Genomic DNA, 21,270 nt, shown 5'->3' on the forward strand with positions numbered 1-21,270 from the left:
ATTTTATGAATCAAGAAAAGAGGCAAAGGGGCTGAAGTTGTGGCTCAGTGGCAGAGCACTTGCCTAGCAAAATAAACAAAGGCATGCTGTCCATCTACAACTACAAAAGAATTTTTTTAAAAAGAAAAAAGAGACAAATACTGAGGGTGTATCTCAGTGGTGGAGTATGTGCTTAGCCTGTGCAAGGCTCTGGGTTCAGTTCCCAGCACCCCACCCCAAAGATGGGCAAGGCAGGCAGGCAGCAGGAAACTAGAAACCTTTGAATGTCAGATAAAAGATGTTAGTGGCTTTGACTAAGGTTGTGGAACTATGAATTGTAAGAAAAAACCAGATGTGGGATATATTTTGGAGGTAGAGCCAACAGGTCACAAAGATGACTTAGTGATGAATGAGAGGGAAGAGAGAAAACAAGAATGACATCTAGATTTGGGGCTTGAGCAACTGAGTGGAGGCTGATACAAGTTGAGATAGAAAAGTTTAATGGAAAGGGAATGAGAGGTAGGAGGGAAAAAAGGGAAGTAAATATGAGTTAGGATACAGATTCACTTGCTGGAATAAAAAGACCCCATAACTTAAACTAGATAGACTTAAGTCATCTTCCATGTGATAGGCCAAGAATATAAGTGGTCTAGAGCTGAAATGAATCCAGATTCTTTCTACCTTGTTCTCTACCAACCCCTAGAAAGTGCTTCTCAAACTGCTATATGATCTACCCAATGTTGCCTTTCTATCATGGTCAGTCCTCAGCCTGAGGTGTCACGGGGAAGGAGACGTGGAGGACCTGCCTCAGTGTTTAATTGTTTGTTCTGGAAGCTGTTCATATCCCTTGCATTCATATCGCCTTAGCTAGAACTTAGAACTTTAGAACAAACCCAAAGGAGGCTGCACAATGTAATTCTCATTCTGGGAAATACCTGCTCAACTAAAATTTAGGAAATCTATTACTAAAAAGGAGAGTGACTAGTAGTAGGACCATCTGGAAGTGACTGCACAGAGAGAAACTCCAATAATTCAGTGTTGGCTATGATGATTTTGTGTTGCCTGCTGGACATCCAAGCGGAGATGTCTAGTAGGGAGTTGGGTAGAAACATGTGGAGCTAAGGAGCCATCAAAAAGAGAGAAAATTTAAAAACCAAAAGAAGATAGATGATAAAATCATTTAGGAGAGAGTTAAGACAGAGAAGAAAAACAAATCCCAATACTGGGACCTGAGTTGCTGTAATATGTAGAGTTCTGGTAGGGAAGAGGAGCCAACTAAGTAGACTAAGAAGTGGCCAGTGAAAGAAGAGAACTATTAGGGTGGATGTCTTGGAAGCCCAGGAAAGAAAGCAAATATCCAAGAGGGAAGGTTCAACTGTGTCAAATTCCACTGGGAAGTCAAATAATAGGAATGAAGAATATTTTGTCTGGTGAGCATAATAAAATGTGTCTGTGGAATGATGGAGATGAAAACCCAGCTGGAAAAGTTAGCAAGAGTTAGTATGGAAAGGAGAGACAGTACAAGCAACTCTTTGGAAGAGTTTTACAATGAATGGGAACAGACAGCTGGTAGTCATTTGAGTGAGAAATGGACATAGAGTGGGAAAGAAAGCTTTTTTTGTTGTTATTGTTTTATTAAGATGGAGGATAAATGTGTTTGCTGAGAAGTCAGGGATACCACTGAGCTCCGTCCACAGGACTCTCTCCTCTTTGTTGGCCTGAGTATCACCATTATTGTGTCTTGGGGGATTAGTTACTGAAGATCACTATGTTCTTACCAAAGCTCCCTCATTCTCATCTTCCCATTCTCCCACTCTATTTATGACCTCACTTGATAATGTGCCTTAGAAACAAGCTACTATCGGGATTAAGACTATCATGTCCTATAGAACCCTGTTTATATCAGCTCTGGATTCCCAGGCTGCCATGTATGTGTGTTTCTGGGGATTGAACCCAGGGGTGCTCTACCACTGAACTAAGCCCCAGGCCTTTCAAAAAAAAATTAATTTTGAGACAGGATCTTGTTAAATTGCAAGGCTGGCCTCAAACTTGTGATCCTCCTTTGCCATTCAACCTTTCTACAAAGCCCTACATCCCCTAAACTTACTGACACCCTTCCTCAAGTCCCAAACATCCTAATCTCAAGGGCCATCATCCGCAAAACCTGGTATCTTCAACCTTCGTTTGAACATTCCCTTTGCCCAAACCTGGCATCTCCTCGGGGGATTGAATCTTTCCCTCTTAAATGGGAACTGTTCTCTTTCCCAGATCCTCTAACCAAAGAATGTAAAGGTGGAGGGAGTATCCTCCCAGTTTCTCATTTGGGCTGTCAGACTATTACCCCTCTCTCCTTTCCTAAAATTCTCAATACGTTGAAGCTCATGCTGTCAGAGATTTCCACATGATATCCATCTTCCAACATTCATCTACAGACCTCTAAATCACTCCTTCTCATTTCTTTCAAATTTTAGCACTGAACTTTCTGCTTGTTTTTTCAACACTCTCCCTATGGTGATATCTTGGTGTTATCCAAGTAGACAATTCTTCCAATAATCAGTCCCCTGACCTCTCTTCCAATAATCTTGTTTTTCATACAACTGCAGCTATCCACTCCTATTGGTATATCCTAGACCTGTAACTTCTAACATTTTTATTCATATACTCTTAAAAGAATCGCGAAAAATCACACATTCACACTACATATTATCTTGCACATTCTTTTTTTCATTTTGGAAATGTAATGCAAAGCCATCTTGATGCTCTGCTTTAACAAAGGTTCTTATGTGTCCCTTCTCCATTCCACCTCAATCAAAACTTTTGATGCCATTTATTTTTCCTCTCTTTGGCCAAAATACACAGAAAGGAGAAAGAGCCCTAAGTTTATTTTATTTTTTTTTTAATTCTTAAATTTTTGTTGTTGATGGACCTTTATTTTACTCATTTATTTATATACACTGCTGAAGATAGAACCCAGTGCCTCCCACATGCTAAGCACTGGGCCACAACCCCAGCCCCAAAGAGCCCTAAGTTTTGACTCATGCCTTTTCACTTAAACCCATTTGAGTCCATCTATGAACAAACCACTCACCTCTGCTTGTCTTAACATAATCTTTGGGTAAGGCCACTAGTGTCAGCAATACTATTATGCAGAAATTTACAAAAGATTTTGAAAGATGTGCAACCAAATTGGTTAGCTCAAAGTAGAAAGATAATTATAATCCCAGTTACTGCTCAGAGTGTCAGAATCAATGTGACTACACACTTGGAAATTTGAAGAATGTCTCTGACTTCAGCCAATGGTGTGCACTTTTTAAGTTGGCATTTACTATGTTTCTAGGGATAAGTCTAATTTCGTTAATAAAAATAGAAAATATTAAACATTATATAAGGTGAAGACAAGTGGAAAAAATTATTCTTTATAAGATTTGAAAGCTGGGATAGTATAACTCAGTGCTAGAGTGCTTGTCTAGCATGCATGAAGCCCTGTATTTGATCCCCAGTACAAAGGAGAGGGAGAAAAGAGAGAGGAGCAGGGGAGGGAGAGGGAGATTGGTTATAAGTTCAATTATTTGTCAAGTTGTTTTTAAAAGAATCAAGGTCACTAGTCTTGGCATCTTCGGTTTGACATTCAGACCCTAAAATATAAGCTAAAATTTGCTGTTTCCTCTCTTCCTTTGTTCTGCAACTGGGTATCAAACACAGAGTCTATACATGTTAAGCAGAAAGTCTCCCCCTGAGCTCTACCCTCAGTCCCTCAAACGTCCTGTGGCTTACTCTGAACTTCAGTCTCAACAAAAATATGCATCAAATGGGGCAAATTTGAGGATCCTTGATTACTTGTTATAGGTGACTTTCCCCAAACCAGAATTCAGTACATCACTTTGGCACCAGGAAGAATTTTCCACCTGGGTAATGTTGTTTGTTTGAAAGGTAAGCCTTTCTTTTGTAAAATGGGCTGTTCTCAGGCAGATCAATTTTAGAAAAGGGTACCTGTGGAATTTGAGAAGCTGGAAATTGATTCCTTTAACTATATTTGTCCAAAGCAAAACTAACCTTTACTGTCAGAAGTCAGGAGAATGTCATCCTTGATGTGGTGTGAAGTAGCAAGGAGGGATATTATCAAAACCTTTATCACTTTTCATCCCCAATCATCTCTTGAATCTGTTATTTCTCTCCACTGCTACTGTTTTGGACATGCTACCTTCAATTCCAGACGACTGTAATTATCCTCTGAATTGATAATCCCACAATCACTCTTTGTATTCCTTTAACTACCGTTCTTTTTTAAAATATTTTTTTAGTTGTCAACGGACCTTTATTTTATTTATATTCAGTGCTAAGAATAGAACTCTGTGCCTCACATGTGCTTGGCAAGAAGAGAAGCACCTCTTCACTTCTAGTTAATACCTGTATTTCCTTTAAGAAATTATGATAACTTGAGTAAGTAGCCATGATTTACTATTCTAAATATTATATACACTCTCATAACAACCTTTCTTTAATAAAGTTTTAATTTTTTTTTTTTTTTTTTTTTTTTGGTACTGGGAATTGAGCACAGGGATGCTCTACCACTGAGCTACATCCCTAGCCCTCTTTTTTATTTTGAGACTGGGTCTTGCTGAGTTGCTGAGGGTCTTGCTAAATTGCTGAGGCTGGCCTGGAACTTGCAATCCTCCTGCCTCAACCTCCAGGATTGCTGGGATTACAGATGTATGTCACTGCACCAGCTTAGTAAAGTTATAACTTTACATTTATCTATATGATTGTTGGATATTCCCCCATACAGAGTAAAATTTACAAAGGTGGGGAACACATTATCCTTTACTCACAATTATAGTCCAATTAACTAGCACATTGTGGAGGGAAAACTTGATGAATGAATCAATGGTTTTTAAAATTTTATGTAAGAAGAACCCACTTATAAACTGAAATCCTACATGAAAGTTTTACTATAAAGCAGAAAAAAGTAGAACAGCTCTGACTGGAAGGAAAGGGATGAAACCAACCCAGAGTCCTGCATTTAACCTCCCACTTATTCTCTTTTCTAACAGATTCTGACAAACCTCCAGAAAATTTTAAGGCTCCATAAAACAAAATTTGAAAACTGGTTTGGGGCTGGAGGTTTAGTAGAGTACATGCTTAGCATGTGTGAGGCCATAAGGTTTCAACCACCTGTACCACAAAAGAAAACTACATCAGCAGTTCTCAAATTTTTGATCTCAGAAACCCTAAGTTTAAAAGTTGAAGAATACAAAAAGGGTTTTTTGGATGGGTTACATCTATTTCCCATATCAAAAATGAAGTGACAAATTATGATTTAAAACTCTTTTAAATCAACAACAAATCTACATGTTAACATATGTAGCATGTTTTTATGCAGAATTATTACATTCTTCAAATAAAAATTTAGTAAGAAGACTGACATGGTATTTTTTCTAAGTCTCTAATATCTGACAGAAAAGACAACTGGATTCTTATTTCTGCTGCTATATTAATCTGTTACAACACAATAAAACCTCTGAAAAATTCCACTGTACACTTGTGAGAGAATTAGAGTGAAAAAAGCAAATAGCATATTATCATCATGACGATGCTTTGACTTCATGGATCTTCTAAAAGGGCCCAGGGAACTGTTTGGGGGGGCCCCTAGTTGAAAGTTAAAACTACTGTCCTAGATCCAATGGTCCATTCTAGCTAGTATTGATACTCTAATTTAATTTGAGGTTCTATTGACTGTTCTGAAAATTATCAAAAAACCAACAGAGGGCTGGGGTCATAGCTCAGCGGTAGAGCGCTTGCCTAGTATGTGTGAGACACTGGGTTCCATTCTCAGCACCCCACATATAAATGAATAAAATGAAGACTCATCAACAACTAAATATATGTGTGTGTGTGTACACACATATATATTTTTAAAAGTAATGTAAGGTGAACACTATGCAAAAATTTTTTTATTTCAAAATAAAGGGAAGAAAAGTGTTTTATTATAACAATAGGAAATTAAATCAATTAAGTTCAAAAAGATACCTCTACTATAGTATATGTCGCATGCATTGCAGTGGCTTGGGAGCATTTGAGCTTTGGAAGGAATGAACTAAATCAGTTCATTTTGTATTTTCTGCCTCTAGAATAGTGTCTGACACAGTCAGCCTTTAATAAATATTTGTTGGATGAATGAACTGCACTGAATGTACAAAGCCCATATAGACTATCAGACTTTCTACAATTTGCACCAAACTATAATTAACATGCAACAATTTTCTTAAAGTTGCCACCATGATCCCATTAAGAAAACCATAATCCACATGATAGTTCGATGTACCTCTATAAGTTTTTAATCAATCTCCTCAAGAGGTACCAGTCATGCCCTGCATTAACTCTCACTTTGGTCAAGGGCTGACCGCATACAGGATGGGGGTCCTGTAAGATTTTATTGCCTACTGACTCAGCCGGCTTAATTTTTCCAAGTACACTCTATGATGTCTCCACAATGACATAACCTAATGACACATTTCTCAGAACATATCCCCATGGTTAAGCGATGTTTGTATTTAAAAACGACTTTTGACTTCAAGTACAGATTAGGTCACCTGATGTAATTCATTTAATGGGGGAAATAAAAAACCATGACTGTGCCTGACTTTTTTCCTTCTAAAATTTGAGGCGTAAGATGATCTCGGAGTGGCGAAAGACACAGGAACTGCCCTTCGCGGTAGGAGCGGACGGGCTCCATACTTGAATTTTCCTCTTCCTCATACACTTACACATTGCTTACTGTCAGCTATGTATCATGCACAGACACCCCAGGTCCTGAGTTTGGCTGGACGAGTAATCCTGGAAAATTCGCCTGGAGGGCGTGGGTGTCCGGCTTCGCCTGCCAAGGACCGGGCGGGGACACTGAAGTGGTCCATTCGCGACGGAACCCAGCATCCTCCTGACGTGAGGCGCCTCCTTCCCAGACACCGCAGGTCGAGCGGGACGTGACTAAGCCCTGGGCTGCGGGTCGGGAGGGCGCGGCGGACCCTGGGGCCCGGAGGGTGTGGGAGGGTAGTAATCCACCCTCCAGGACCAACCCACGCAGTGCAGGAGGCTGCACACCCAGGACGGCGATCCAGAGGTGGGGGAGACCGGAAAGGGGACGGGACCTTCCGGTCGCCTCGGCCCGCCACCCGAAAGCTTAGCCGACAGCCCCTTGCTTCAGCGCCGGCTGCCAGTACAGCGAAGCAGCGACAGAGGGGCGGCCCCCCTACGCTCCTGCAGACAAAAAGAGGACTAGATCTCCTACACGCCGCAGCTCCGGGCCTAGCAGGCCGGCCGCGTACTGAGCACCGCCCAGCGCAGCTCGCGGGAGGCGGGGCCGCTGAGCTGGCCCGTGCGGATTCGCCCCGCTCGGCCGGGGGCGGGGCCTCCCGCCTGGCCCCGCCCCTGCGCCCTGAAGGAAATCGGGGCCCTGCCCTAGGCCTCTTGCGGCGGGAGGTGGAGCAGACGAGCGGCTGAGGGTAGAGTCCAGGAGGGCCTGGCTCCGGGGGAATGAAGCCTCCGCCTTCTCGGGCAGAAGCCTTTAAATACGGGCCCTGGCCCGGGACTCTGGGTGCAGCGGCTGGCAGCCTGAGGGAGGGGCGTGCGGTGGAAGGAGATCAGGCGGAGTAGGGCACGGGTGCAGAAGCTGCTGCAGCGGGGTCGGGAGGAAGGTGCTGTTCGAGCGTTCGGAATAGAAGCGTCCGCGGAGCTCGGGGCTTGGAAGCGGTAAGCGCCTTTCTTCAGCTGACCTCGCCGCCGTGTCGGGATGCTCCCGGGTCGGGCGGGATGTGGAGGGAGCGGGTCGGGGTGTGTGCGCTGCTCCAGGTCTCTCCCTGCGCTGGATCCCGGGCTGCCAGTCTCTTTGGGATTCCGGGCGGGATACGCGCTTTGTATTTGCTACCCTAGAGATGGGATAGCCTGGGCTGCTTCTTCAAGATTCGTGCGTCTTCAGAACCCTTCTCTTTCTGCTTTTACCCACTTTCTGACTTGATACAGACGAGATTTCCCCGCCGCTTCAGAAAGCCGAGCGTCCACCGAAGGAAGCGGTCCTCTTATTAAGGACTTCATTTTGGTCTGAGTCTAGTCTTTTGTTTGGGTTTAGAGTATGCTTACCTGGGGGGCTGCCGCTTTTTTCAGGCCGCAACTTGAAACCAAAGAGAAAACGAAATCAGAAAACTCCTTTGAGGGCGAAATCCCAAGACATTCTATGATGATGTCTGTATGGACTGTTCTGCAATCCATTGTTGACCGCTAAACCATATAAATTGTACTACTTCTTGTCGGGGAAGGGGCCTTTCCTGCGTGCATGCTTCAGGAGACCATGTTTGTGTGAAATCTTGAAAAACTGCACGCCCTACAAATAAGAAGATAATTAAGGAGGGTTGAGATTTCTGATACATAGAAAAGAGAGGTTGACTCTAAGCAGCTATTCATGATGTACAGAGAAGTAGCTGTCCATTGACTGACCTCAAAGACACAGTGAGTCTTTGAGTGTCTTAAAATCCCCTAAGAACTGGAGAACAGTAGTCTGGTCTGTTTCTTCAGAGTGGTTCTGAAAATGAAAGAGCCAGCTGTCTGCTCTGAGATGTGCTTTTTTAGTGCACAGCATCTAGTTTAAGGTAAGCACTAGAAAACTCGGTTGAAAGGATCCCATTTTCTTTCATTGCTGTACTCCTTTCTCTAGCATAAAATTTGTAACTGCTAAGCATGCTCCATCTTCCCTCTTCTTGTTTCTACAGATTTGCAAAATGCCTTTTAAAGATAAAGTTAATATTTTCTCCCTAGTTAAATATTTTTCTTGAATCAAATATCTTTTACTATTTTAGTTTCTGGAAATGGCAAATGATGTGTGAAGTTGATGATTCCAGCTTTAAGGCCCATGTTCAGTTCCTGGGTACCTATGAAGAGTGCTGAAGAGGGCTGTGGGTAGACGGATTCTATTTTGTTTAGATTGCACTGTAGGGCATTTGTTATTTGTTAGTGATATCTTCTAGTTTGAAATGTGTATCTGAATTTATGAAATTTTACTTGAAGAGTAGTTTTGCAATGGCTTGGGTGTTGTAACTCCCAAAATATAGAGGTGAGAACTCATTTCAAAATGACCCATTCATTAAGCAAATACCATTTTTCTGATAGCACAATAGAGGGCCAGAAGATCATACATGTAGAAATAGAAAGTGGACTCAGAAAATAAGTTATACAAAATGTATCACTAACACTGTATCAACCTCCATATTAAAGTTTGTTGAGGATTTTATTGACATTTTCAAGTGACCATTTATTTGGATTTGTACAGATTGTGCATCCGACCTCTTCAATAATTTTCCCATTGTCATATACAAGCCATATTTCATCTGAATTAACAAGAGAAGGGTACCCAAAATGAAGTCCTAAAACATTCAGTCTGTAATACCGATCCACCTACTATCAATAGTCTGCTTCAGTTACTCTGTGTAAGGGAAACTTCAGTATGGTCTTAAAATTGAGGTAGATAAGAAGTAACTTTGGGACAAAATATTACTGTTCTTTAGGTAACTAAAGAAAAGAAGACATGGTAGCATGCTTCTGGTTCCTTATTATAAAATACTGTGATTAGCCATTCAAACTCAAGTTATTTAAACAGAAGTTTGCAACCTAAGAAGCCCTTGTGGAAAGTTACTTATCCAATTAAAATTTATTGAGGGGCTACCATTCTAGGTGTGAGGCTGTAGCCATGTACAGCAGCAGATAAGAACTGTTAGCCTAGGTGTGCCTTGTAAAACTGAATTTCTTAAGCCCAGGAGTTGCATCACATAGATATTTAATCTGTGTTTATTATGTGAATGTTAGCAGAACCTATCATGATTGAGATAGAAGGCATAGACTGTGTTAAGATTCCTAATAGCTGGCTGCCATGGTGCATACCTGTAATCCCAGTGACTCTGTAGACTGAGGCAGGAGGATTGCAACTTCAAGGGCAGCTTGAGCAATTTAGTGAAATCCTGCCTCAAAATAAAAAAGGGCTGAGATGTCGGCTCAGTGGTAGAGCACCCCTGAGGTTCAATCCTCAATACAACTTTAAAAAAAAAAAAAAAAAAAAAAAAAAAAAAAAAAAAAACCCTAAGATAATAACCTCTTGGCTATGGCATTGAGTGATAACCTTAAAAGAGTCTCTGGTCCAGACTTTGAAATTCTTTTCTTTAGCTATTCTAGATATACTAGCTTTAATTAGCAAGGGAGGCTAACTAGCTATTCAGTAGTCTTATAGTATGTTAGTTCTTTGCAATCATTGCAGTTCAGGATCTGATCTTTAGTCCTTCAGTTCTGGAAGGCAAACACTCGCCACCCCCATTGGTCCAGAGTTAATTAGGCTTTAGATATTGATTTATGATAGTCTTAGCTATGGAAGACAATACTAGTTATATACTAGAATGAAACTATTACTATTATAGTGGGGTAGGGTTTTCCTCCCCAGTATTGTGGATTGAACTCAGGACCTCCTATATGCCAGGCAAGTGCTCTGTCACTGGAGATGACAGAGATGTAGTCTCCAATCCCAGCCACCCCCTGTGGGGGTCCTCTCTGCCACATCCCTAATGGAGGAGAAAAGGGTTAACTGCTGGAGGAGGATGTTGTTGGTTTTTTTTTTTTTTTTTAATATCTGTTACCCAAAAAACTTGTTTAGTCAATAAACACGCAAGAGCCAATACTCTTTTTATATGAGAGGGGGCATGATGGGTTTGGCCATACCAACTCTGGCCTCTTATAACAACAACTCACCCAACTTTCCTTTATTTATAACATACAGGTAAAGGGGGCAAGGACTGGAAGGAGCTTCTTCTGTGATGGACTGGATAGGGTGGAGTTAGGGAAGCCATTCTCTTAGGGGGAAAATTCCAGAAGGAGACAGGGAACCACACTCCCTTGCAGTGCCACATGCTTCCCGGCAGTTCCTAGAAGCCAGGCCTCTGTGAACCATGGCTCAAGCTAGTCTGATTCTGCTAAATAAGGATGGCTTCCCACAGCCTCCCTACCCCCCGCCCCCGCTTTTTTTTGCAGTGCTAGGCAGAAATCCAGGGCCTCACACATGCTAGGCAAGTGCTCTCTCATTGAGTTGTAACTTTAGCCCCCCCACCCACCCACCCCTGCCTTTTTTGGTACCAGGGATTGAATCCAGAGGTGCTCAACCACTGAGCCCCATCCATAGCTCCCTTTTAATTTTTTAATTAAAAAAAAAATTTCTGGTTGTAGAAGGACACAATACCCTGATTTTATTTATTTTTATGTGGTGCTGAGGATCAAACCCAGTGTCTCCACATATGTGCGAGACCAGTGCTCCACCACTGAGCTGCAACCCCAGCCCCTAGCCCTTTTATTTTTTGAGACAGAGTCTCACTAAGTTGCTCAGGGCCTCACTAAGTTTGCTAAGGCTGGCTTTGAACTTGGAATCTTCCTACCTTAACCTCCCAAGCTGTTGGGATTACAGGTATGCACCCTGGGGTCCGCCCCCTCTAGCCCTTTTTATTTTAATTTTGAGACAGGGTCTTGCTAAATTGTCCAGGCTGGCCTTGGATTTGCAATCCTCCCAGCTCAGCCTCCCACGTGACTAGGATTACAGGTGTGTGCCACTGCACCCATCTTGGAGATTTCTTGCAGTGCCTAGTATACATTTATCCTTGGGAATCAGTGGTGGATTGGTTCCAGGGCACCCTCAAAATACCAAAACCCGAGGACATTCAAATCACTTAGATAAAATGGTGTGATATTTGTGTATAACCTGTGTAATCCTCCTAGTAATCATCTCTAGATTACTTGTAATACTTAATACAATGTAAGTAGTTGTTATACTTTATTGTTTAGGAATAATAAATATTTTTTCAAATATTTTCAATCTGCACTTGATTGAATCTGTGAATGCTGAACCATTGGGTACAGAGGGTCAACTGTACTTGTGTCTCAGATATAGGTTATTCCTTTCTAGTAGCCTGGTGTCTGGGATTCTGAATTCATAAAGCAGAATGGAATCAGAACAGCCAGGTGCAGTGGTATGCACCTATGATCCCAGCAGTTTGGGAGACTGAGGCAGGAGCATCCAAGTTCAAAACCAGCTTCAACAACTTAGCAAGACCATAAGAACTTAGTGAGACCCTGTCTCAAAATAAAAATGTTGACTCAGTGGTGGTAAAGTGCCGCTGGGTTCAATCCCCAATACCAAAAAAAAAAAAAAAAAAAAAAAAAAGGAATCAGTGCAAAGAATCTTTGAGAAGCGTGGAAAAGCCTGTTTCTGTCTCCACTTCTCTAAAACCAAAAAAAAAAAAAAAAAAAAAAAATCTAACCTCCAGATTCCATGTGACTGTTCTTTTGACTGCATTAAAATAAATATTGCATCAAATAGTGTGTTGTTCTTGTTCTTCACTCCCCTTTTCCAGACTTCAGGTTTATAATTGCTTTATTTAACATTCCCCCATCCTCTTTCAGTAGAGTAGATTTTTGCTACATTAACCTCTTTGATTATTATGGTTACATTCTGCTATGTTACATTGTTTTTAAATTATAGGCTTATGGATTGTTATGGTCTGACTTTTCTGAAAGGGACATTGAAGACCCACTTAAAATTCATTTCCACTCTGGGAGACAAGTATTTCCAATTACTATTCTTTAATACCTTCCCCATTTTTTGTCCAACTGAGCAGAACTTCTCATTTCTCTGGATTTATTTCTGTGTCTTTATACCCTTCCTCTCATCTGGAATGTTCTTCATTGCTTTCTTTTTCCTTCTAGATCCTACCAAGCTTTAGACCAAGCTCAGACTCTGCATCTACCTTGAAACTTTCTTTCCTTTTCTTTTTTGAAATTTTATTTTCCTTTGGACTTTAATACTCATTTTGCCATTTAATTAATTATATTCTTTGTATAATTTAACCATTTACTTAGTTGTGACCAACTCCTTTTAGTCTTTTAACCAGTTTTAAAAGCCAGCCTTTCAGAGAGTCCCTCTCTAACTACCTTATCTAAAGGGGCCCTTTTTCCCAGTGTCCCCCTTTTTAACCTGTGTATTTTCTTTATGTGGAACTTTCACAACTGCCATTATTTTGTGTGTTTCCGTACCAGAATACAACTGAGCCAAGAGCAGGAGCTGGTCTGTCCTGTTCATTATTGTATTCACAGTTCATAGAACAGTGGTGTCTGTTACATGGTGGGGTATTTAATGAATGTTTCTGATTGAGTTATTCTCCAAATCAATTGTTAAATACTTGAATGTCAGGACCTAGATCTCTCCTTAGCCAAATTCTCTGCTATGCCTTTAAACTGAGAATATTAACTTTTTGTGAGGAAGAAGAGAATAGACTAGAGCAAGACTGAGCAATTTTTCTGAAGCTAGGTGCCAAGCCTTCCTACTGTACAGGTGGGGACAGCAGCAGTGATTGCTGGAAACAGCTTTGGTAAGCCTGCTCATGGTTCATCAGTGCCACCAACCAGTGGGAGATTTTCAGAACATTCCTCTGAGCTTTAGTCACCTAGTCCTTCCAGTATAGTCTTTTTGCCCATGCAGATTTCTTTGTCCATGAGGCCTGAAAAAACGGTAAGGGTAGAACTGAAAAGTAGAAGATGGGCAAAGCCAGCAAAGAGGGATGGATGCTACAAGTAAATTTTGGTAGGCTTGGTATTTTTGCCAAGGTGAATCTTAGAAGCCTAAATGTTTAATAGGAATAGTAGGTTTTGCAAGTGATAATAGAGAACTATTAACTCATTCATTCAGATTAAGGAGAGAATCTCAGATTTAGAACATGGTTTAAATATCTCCTGTGAGTACACTTGTAAACTGGGGCAGGAAGAAAGGGAGATGCCATCAGAATACATTAAGTGAAAAAAGCCAGGTGTTGACGGAGCATGTGGTATTCTGTTTCTCCAATTTAAAAAGAAGAGCTTATTAGAACATGGAAGTGTGTGTGTATTAGTTGTGGTTTCAGGTAACAACACTGAAAGGATATACATGAAACAAAGGAGCTGCTGAGGAAGCAAAGTAGAGGAGAGTAAAATAATTTGAGGCTTCCCGGTGTACATCTTGTTATAACATTTAATTTTTGAACCACATGAACATACTACTTATTCAAGACAAAATTTTAATTTTTTATGTATATCACTAACAGTGTTTCTTCCTTTAATAAAATTATATGACTCTAAATTCTGCCTGTTTTTATTTTTGCAATACTGGGGATGGAACCCAGGGTGGCTCTACCATTGAGCTACATCCCCAGCCCTTTTTATTTTTTATTTTGAGGCAGAATCTCACTGTGTTGCCAGGGTAGACTTGAATTTGCCATCCTCCTGCCTCAGCTTCCTGTGATACTAGGATTAAGCATGGGCCATGATGCCTGGCCAGTTCTTTGTAATTTTGATTCACTGTGAATCAGTTCATCTAATGACTTTTGAAAACCTATCAAACTCAGTGTTACAGCTTTGGTAACACAGAAATTACTTTTCTTTAACCTTCTCATTGCGTCTGTGGAGTGGAAAGAGTTTAAGGGTCTTTGCCCAGTATACCTAAAAATAATCTAAGATGCCAAACTAAGTGTGTGGGAGTATCATAGTCTATCTGTCTCTCTCTCTCTCTCTCTCTCTCTCTCTCTCTCTCTTTTTTCACTGAGCCACACCCCAGCCCTTTCTTTATTTTATTTGGAGACAGGGTCTCACTGAATTGGTTAGGGCCTCTCTAAGTTGCTGAGGCTGGCTTTGAACTCAAGATCCTCCTGCGCTGCTGGGATTATAGAAATGTGCCACCACACCCAGTTTGCAATCTCTCTCCCTCTCTCTCTCTCTCTTTCTGTGCTATAACACTATCTGAGGTGGGTAATTTATAGTGGACGGCAATTTCCTGGGTCAAGGTGCTGGAGGTTGGCAAGTCCATGATGGAGGGGCTGAAGGCTAAAGGTAAGGGCCTTTTTGCAGTGTCATTCCCTGGCAGAAAGGCAAACAGAGCAAGAGAGATCAAACTCAAAGACTTAGCCCTTTTATAGTAGGCACTGATCCATACATAAGGTTGGAGCCCCACGAACTAACACCTCCCAGTGGGCCCCACCTCCTAACACAGTTGTACTGGAGATTTGGTTTCCAACACATGATTTTTTTTCAAGGCATTTAAATCACAGCCCACTTCTGGGCTGTGGAGCTAATCTTAACATCTCATGTTAGTCAAACCTGCTGTATGATTCACCTTTGTACACCAGAGTTTAAGGAAGAATTGTACTAGTGTGTAAATTTACCCCTGGAGCTTTCCCTCAGCAAAGTTATCTTGGTTTATTTGAGACCTAAATGAGGCCTTATTTTACTTAATGACTTTTTTTTTTTTTTTTTTTTTTTTGAAACAGGGTTTTGCTAAGTTGTTGAGGCTGACCTCAAATTTATGATCCTTCTGCCTCATCCTCTGTACTTACTGGGATTATGAATGTGTACCACCATGCCTGGCTGCTTCAGATTTTCTAAATATTAGGTCATAATCGTGGCTCTTCTCTCGTAATATGTTACTATAATTTTTTCCATCTGTTTCATGCAAGTACGGCTGAGAACAGGCTAGGTCATCCAGCTGGAATGTTATTTTTTGAAATCACTGTTTTCATAATTCTTATGAGTGGATTTAGGAAATTTTTCCAAATATCTATCATTTTGATAAATTTTATAAAGTGCAATGAATGTGCAATGTGATTTCTTGAAATTTTGTTTCAACACGAACATTCTTACTATTTCCTTTCTAGTACAGTCATGTTTGAAATTAAGAAGATCTGCTGCATCGGTGCTGGCTATGTTGGAGGACCCACATGTAGTGTCATTGCTCACATGTGCCCCGAAATCAGGGTAACAGTTGTTGATGTCAATGAATCAAGAATCAATGCATGGAATTCTCCTATTCTTCCTATTTATGAGGTAAATGTATTAAACATCTGATTGTTTTCTTTTTTTTATTTTTTGGTGCTGGGAATTGAATCCAGGGGCACTTAACCACTCATTTACATCTCCAGCCCTTTTTAATTTTTTATTTTGAGACAGTGTCTTGCTAAGTTGCCTAAGGCCTCACTAAGTTGCTAGGCTGGCTGAGGCTGCCTCAGCCTCTTGAGCTGCTGGGATTATAGGCTGCAGCACAGCTCACCTGGCTCTCTTCATTTTCTTACTCTTTGTTCAGTGTTTTATATGTACTATTAACATAAAAATCTATGGCTACAATGAGATAAGAAATTGAATGAAAAAAATCTGAATACATACTGTCATGGAAGTTGGTTTGGGGATGCAGCTCAATGGTAGAGCATGTACTTAGCATGTGCCAAGGTCCTGGATTCCAGCATTAGCACTGCAAAAATAAATTAGTAATAATAATAATAATAGAAGTCATGCACATTAAAATGACAAGTATGTTAAGTATACTCAGAAAAAATTATCAAAAAGGAAGAAGTATATCAGAATATTAGTAATGTTGGTATTAATAGCAGTGAGATTATAAGTAATTGTTTTCTCTATGTTCTACCTTTGTCTGTTAATATGGTTACCATACTGTAATGAAATTAAAATCCTACCAAAATAAATAAAACTTTAGTTGTTTATAATCTTAATATACGTCCAATATATTTTTACATTATTTTACTTAATATCAGATAAAAATTAGATGGATAAAATAGTCTTTCATAGAGTTCATTACCATGAATTTGTTTACCTCGAATTTCAAAATTTCTGTGAATTTAGAGAATTTATAGTTTGGAAAATATGCTTCTATTTAAATGAGCTATCCAGTTCCCTTTATTATTTTACTGAAAAAGTGAGTTCATGATATACTTTTGAATCCCAACAGGAGAGTATTTGGAAGTTTGATGGTAGCATTTTGTATTTAACACAAATATAGTCCTTTTTTTTTACCCCCCACAAAAAGTTGGTTACTTTTTAGACTCTACTAGTCATAGTTTTTAGTTTTTTGAGACTCTCTTTAGCCATCGTCCATCATCCCAGTGAGCAGGGAGGATGAGGAAGGAGGATCACAAATTTGAGGTCAGCCTCAACAACTTAGCAAGACCTTGTTTCAAAACTAAGAGGCAAGAAGATCATAAGTTCTTTTTTAGAAGAGAAGTCTCAACCAGTTTTGTTCATGAGTCCATGAAAAAGTACACATAGAGCAGTAGCCACTCAACATCCCAAGTTCACTCATATTTGAATTAGATTTAGAAGTTAGAAGCCCTTTGTGTGTGTGTGTGTGATTTTACCCTCTGACCTCTACCCGTTTGTGCTTTGTCCTTTCTCCTACCAGATGACCTGCCATAATAGTTCTTTAACTTCATGTTATAGATTTCTCCCTGTTAAAAGCACCTTACTACTGTATTTGGTTTTGGGCTTTTTTTTTTTTAAGTTTTTAAATTTTTTTTTTTTTAAGAAAGACAACTTGGTAAAGAATTTTGTAATTCTGATATCCATAAAAGGGCCAAAAGTCACCTGAAATCTTGTAAATCATACTATGTTCAAATATTCAATAATTAATTATGCAGGTAGTATAGTCTTCAAAATTAAAGTACACTAATCAGAATAGTTAAAATTAACATTACTAAACTGGTACTAGTACATACCTGTAATCCCAGCAACTTGGGAGGCTGAGGCAGGAGGATCACAAGTTTGAGAACAGCCTCAGCAACTTAGTGAGACCCTGTCACAATAAAAAGTAAAAGGACTAGGGATATAGCCTAGTGGTAAAGTACCCCTGGGTTCAATCTCCAGTACAAATAAATAAATAAATAAATAACATTACTGATAATACCAAATGTTGACAAGGATATAGAATAATTGGAATTTTGTACATTGCTGGTGAGAATGTAAATTAGTACAACCACTGTGTGAATTAACAGCATCTAATGTTAATATCTAGCAATTAAAACACTTTCTTATGTGTTACTATATTGGCCGAATAGTCACTGCCTTTTTGTTAACTTTCTTCATTAAAAAAAAATATAGTTTAGGATTGGGGGTGTAGCTCCCTTGGCATGCCAAGGGTTCTATCCCCAGCACCATGAAAATAAAAGCAAAAAACATTTAATAACTAATGTTAAAAAAAATGAACAATTTGCTTTATATTTTTTAGAAGTAAAATGAAAGATAATTTTATCCTGTAAGATGATTTGAATTCTTTCATAGAAAGAATACTAATTATGATATTTACATAATCTGTTAAGAGGTAGAAGCTGAGTATGGTGGCGCACGCCTGAATTCCCAGCTACTTGGGAGACTAAGATAGGACTGTAAGTTCAAGTCCAGCCTTGGCAACTTAGCAAGATCCTATATCACAATAAAAAAGAATAAAAAGGACTGGGGATGTACCTCAGTGTTAGAGTACTGTCTGCTGTGTGATGTGTAAAGCCCTGTATTCAATTCCCAGTACCATAAAAAAAAAAAAAAAAAAAAGAAAGAAAAAGAATTCTTGGGGCTGAGGGTATAACTCATTGATAGAGAATGAAGCTTAGCATGCTCAGGGCCCTGGCCCTGGGTTCAATCCCCAGCACCAAAAACACAAAGAATGCTTTCATTTATTTATTTTCTGTATTGTTCTATTGGTAATCAAAGAAATCTTATACATATTCTTTCCCTATAGTTAATTTGAATCAAGATCCAAGTAAGATCTACATGTCACAATAGATTGATACCAAAGTATCTTTTAAGTCCATGATATCTTTTTTTTTTTTTTTTTTTGCAGTGCTAGGGATTGAACCCAGGGCCTTGTGCTTGCAAGGCAAGCTCTCTACCAACTGAGGTATCTCCCTGGCCCCATGATATCTTAATGTCCCCTCCCTTCCCTCTCTCTCTCTTTTTTTTTTTTCTCTGATTAATTGGTTGAAGAAGCTGGTTTGTTTATCCTATAGAAATTTTTGTTCTGATTTTGCTGTTTGAGCCCTGAGTCCGCTTGGGTTTTGTTTTGTTCCCAGGATTGTACTCAAAGGCACTTAACCACTGAGCCACATCCACAGCCCTTTTATATTTTATTTAGAAACCTTAGTTGCTCAGGGCCTCACTAAATTGCTGAGACTGACTGAACTTGAGATCCTCTTGCCTCAGCCTCCTGAGTGGCTGCGATTACAGGCGTGTACCAATCATGCCCAGCTACCCTTGGGGTTTTATGATTTATTTTTCTGTATCCTTTATTTCATGTAAATTGATAGCTGGATCTACAAGACAGGTCTGGTTAGATTTAGCATTTTTTTTTTTTTTCTTTGCAAGAATACTTGTCAAGTGGCATTGTACCCCTCAGTAGTCTTTTTTGTTGTTTTGTTTGTTTGACATGGGGTTTTGCTGTGTTTCCCTAGCTGTCCTCAAACTCATGGACTCAAGTGATCCTCCCACCTCAGCCTCTGAGTAGCTAGACTACTGGTGCATGTCCCTGTGCCCAGCTTCAGTATTCTTAGCATAAATATATCTCTAGTTAAATTTGGGTGGGAAAAAGTATTTTAAAAAATTCAATGTGTTTTTTTATAATAGGTATTTTATATACAAAAATATGTCTATGTATGAACAGAGTAAATACTGAATTTCACAACCAGTTTGCCTTAGTTATTGGGAGTAAAATGCTTCATTTGTGATGACAGTGCAAAATCACTTTAACTTGAAATCACAAAGGCCTTGAATTTTCTGAAAATCAAGTTTAAGAGTTAATAGTTAACTTATGAAATAAGCACACAGTAAACAATGACAAAGCATTTTAGAGCTGCTACTCTGATTGTGCAAGTTCAATTTTGCTTTACTTAGTGATAACATATAATATACATGTAATGGCATTTTGTTTATGATCCTTGGCTTTTCATTGTGCTTTTTTTTTTTTTTTTTTTTTTTTTTTGCAGTGCTGGGGATTGAACCCAGGGCCTTGTGCTTGCGAGGCAAGAACTCTACCAACTGAGCTATCTCCCCAGCCCTGATCCTTGGCTTTTCTATAAAGATGTTATTTTTTTATTTTGGAGGAGGAGGGTACTGGTGATTGAACTCAGGGTCACTCAACCACTGAGCCACACCGCCAGCCCTATTTTGTACTTTATTTAGAGACAGGGTCTCACTGAGTTGCTTACCACCTCACTGTTGCTGAGGCTGGCTTTGCACTCATGATCCTCCTGCCTCTGCCCCCATGTGCTGGGATTATAGGCGTACACCACCATGCCCAGCTAAAGATGTTATTTGAAAGTCAATCTAGACCTTTAAATTACATTATAACCTTCCCCTTTAACAAATATAATTCAATACCATTAAGTCATCTCATATGACTGGTAAACTGTATGTATATCTCCTTTTCTAGCCAGGACTAAAAGAAGTGGTAGAATCATGTCGAGGAAAAAATCTATTTTTTTCTACAAACATCGATGATGCCATCAAAGAAGCTGATCTGGTATTCATATCTGTAAGTATTTTCCTTTACTATGTGAATTTTAATATATTGTCTATGTAAAAGTTCCACTGGACTTTACATTGCTATTAAGCTACAACATTGCTTAATAGAGATGTCTGCTTGAATTTCAATTGTCACTTTGCCAGTTCACCAAACTCTGTAATTATTATGTAGATCATTTCAAATCATCGAACAAATAAAGTCAGAGAAAGTTCTAATCTGAGATCTTTTTTTTTTTTTTTTTTTTTTTTTTTGTGGTGCTGGGGATTGAACCCAGGGTCTCGTGCTTGCAAGGCAAGCACTCTACCAACTGAGCTATATCCCCAGCCCTAATCTGAGATCTTGAACTAGGAAATGCTGGTAACATATAAGCACATGTGATGTTAGTATAAATGTCATCAATTCTTAATTCCATTGACTGGCAGAGCTGAAGTAAAGAGAATCAGTTTGCAAACTTATGGCCATCTCCTATCTAAATAAACTGCATTCCAAAAGTCATTTTAAGTTAATTTTTTGGCATATGCTAGTTATATCATCAGACTAGTCCACAGATAATTTCAACTTGAAATGTAGTGTGACTGTTATACCTTATAGTGAAAAAAAAAAAATTGAATGAACACTTGGGATTAAATTCTAGTTATCTAGTATTTGAACCAATTTAACTTATTTCTTGCTGTCCTTGTTACCATCTACTCAGATATTCTGTATGCAATGGTGTAGCGATCACCAATTGGTAGATGAGCTGTGGTTTTTTTATACCTAAGGGAATAAAGGGAAAGTCGGGGATATGGGATTTGACAGTGTTCCATGAGATAAAGTGAAGAAGCACATGGAGTTCAGAGAGGTAGATGCAGTTGAACTGAGAATGTGTATTGCTAATGGTTGTACATTGTTGAATG

General features: G+C 39.6%; 1 protein-coding gene across 1 annotated transcript in view; it reads left to right on the top strand.

The window, feature by feature from the left end:
- Positions 1–7,574: 7,574 nt before the first annotated feature.
- Positions 7,575–21,270, top strand: part of UGDH (UDP-glucose 6-dehydrogenase) — a 34,851-nt gene continuing 21,155 nt past the window's right edge. Inside the window, exons 1-3 of the mRNA XM_079152861.1 lie at positions 7,575–7,725; positions 15,732–15,900; positions 20,282–20,383. Of these exons, the coding sequence (XP_079008987.1) occupies positions 15,739–15,900; positions 20,282–20,383 (264 nt within the window). The 5' untranslated portion in view covers positions 7,575–7,725; positions 15,732–15,738. The remainder of the gene's footprint in view (positions 7,726–15,731; positions 15,901–20,281; positions 20,384–21,270) is intronic.

The sequence above is a fragment of the Sciurus vulgaris genome (genome assembly GCF_902686455.1).
Source record: "Sciurus vulgaris genome assembly, chromosome: 9".
NCBI lineage: Eukaryota > Metazoa > Chordata > Mammalia > Rodentia > Sciuridae > Sciurus > Sciurus vulgaris.